This window comes from Sesamum indicum, unplaced genomic scaffold (assembly GCF_000512975.1).
Source record: "Sesamum indicum cultivar Zhongzhi No. 13 unplaced genomic scaffold, S_indicum_v1.0 C04454, whole genome shotgun sequence".
NCBI classification, from domain to species: domain Eukaryota; kingdom Viridiplantae; phylum Streptophyta; class Magnoliopsida; order Lamiales; family Pedaliaceae; genus Sesamum; species Sesamum indicum.
Genome location: NW_011632331.1, coordinates 1 through 406, shown reverse-complemented (window position 1 = coordinate 406; position 406 = coordinate 1). Strand labels below are relative to the sequence as shown.

Below are 406 nucleotides of genomic sequence, written 5' to 3'. Positions count from 1 at the left end.
TTTGGCACCAAGGTAAGCCACTATCCACCATGCCCGCACCCGGAGAAGGTAAATGCTCTGCGAGCCCACACGGATGCTGGGGGAGTTGTCTTGCTCTTCCAGGATGATGAGGTGAAAGGACTTCAAATGTTGAAAGATGGGGTTTGGACTGATGTACAACCTTTAAAAAATGCTATAGTCATTAACACAGGTGATCAAATTGAAGTTTTGAGTAATGGGAGGTACAAGAGTATTTTACACAGGGTTGTGCCCCAAACAGATGGGCAAAGGAGATCAATTGCTTCATTCTACAATCCATCCCTCAAGGCCACCATTCAGCCTGCTCCACAATTGCTTGATGCTAAGGTTGAGAACATGGTGAAAGATGTTGCTAAATATCCTAAGTTTGTGTTTGGAGACTATATGT

General features: G+C 44.3%; 1 protein-coding gene across 1 annotated transcript; it reads left to right on the top strand.

Moving 5' to 3' along the window:
- Nucleotides 1-3: 3 nt before the first annotated feature.
- On the top strand, nucleotides 4-402 carry LOC105155343 (1-aminocyclopropane-1-carboxylate oxidase 5-like; the record flags this gene model as incomplete). Its single annotated transcript, XM_011071213.1, has 1 exon — nucleotides 4-402. A coding segment is annotated over one exon (399 nt), but the record flags the coding sequence as incomplete, so codon positions are not given.
- Between the last annotated feature and the right edge of the window lie 4 nt (nucleotides 403-406).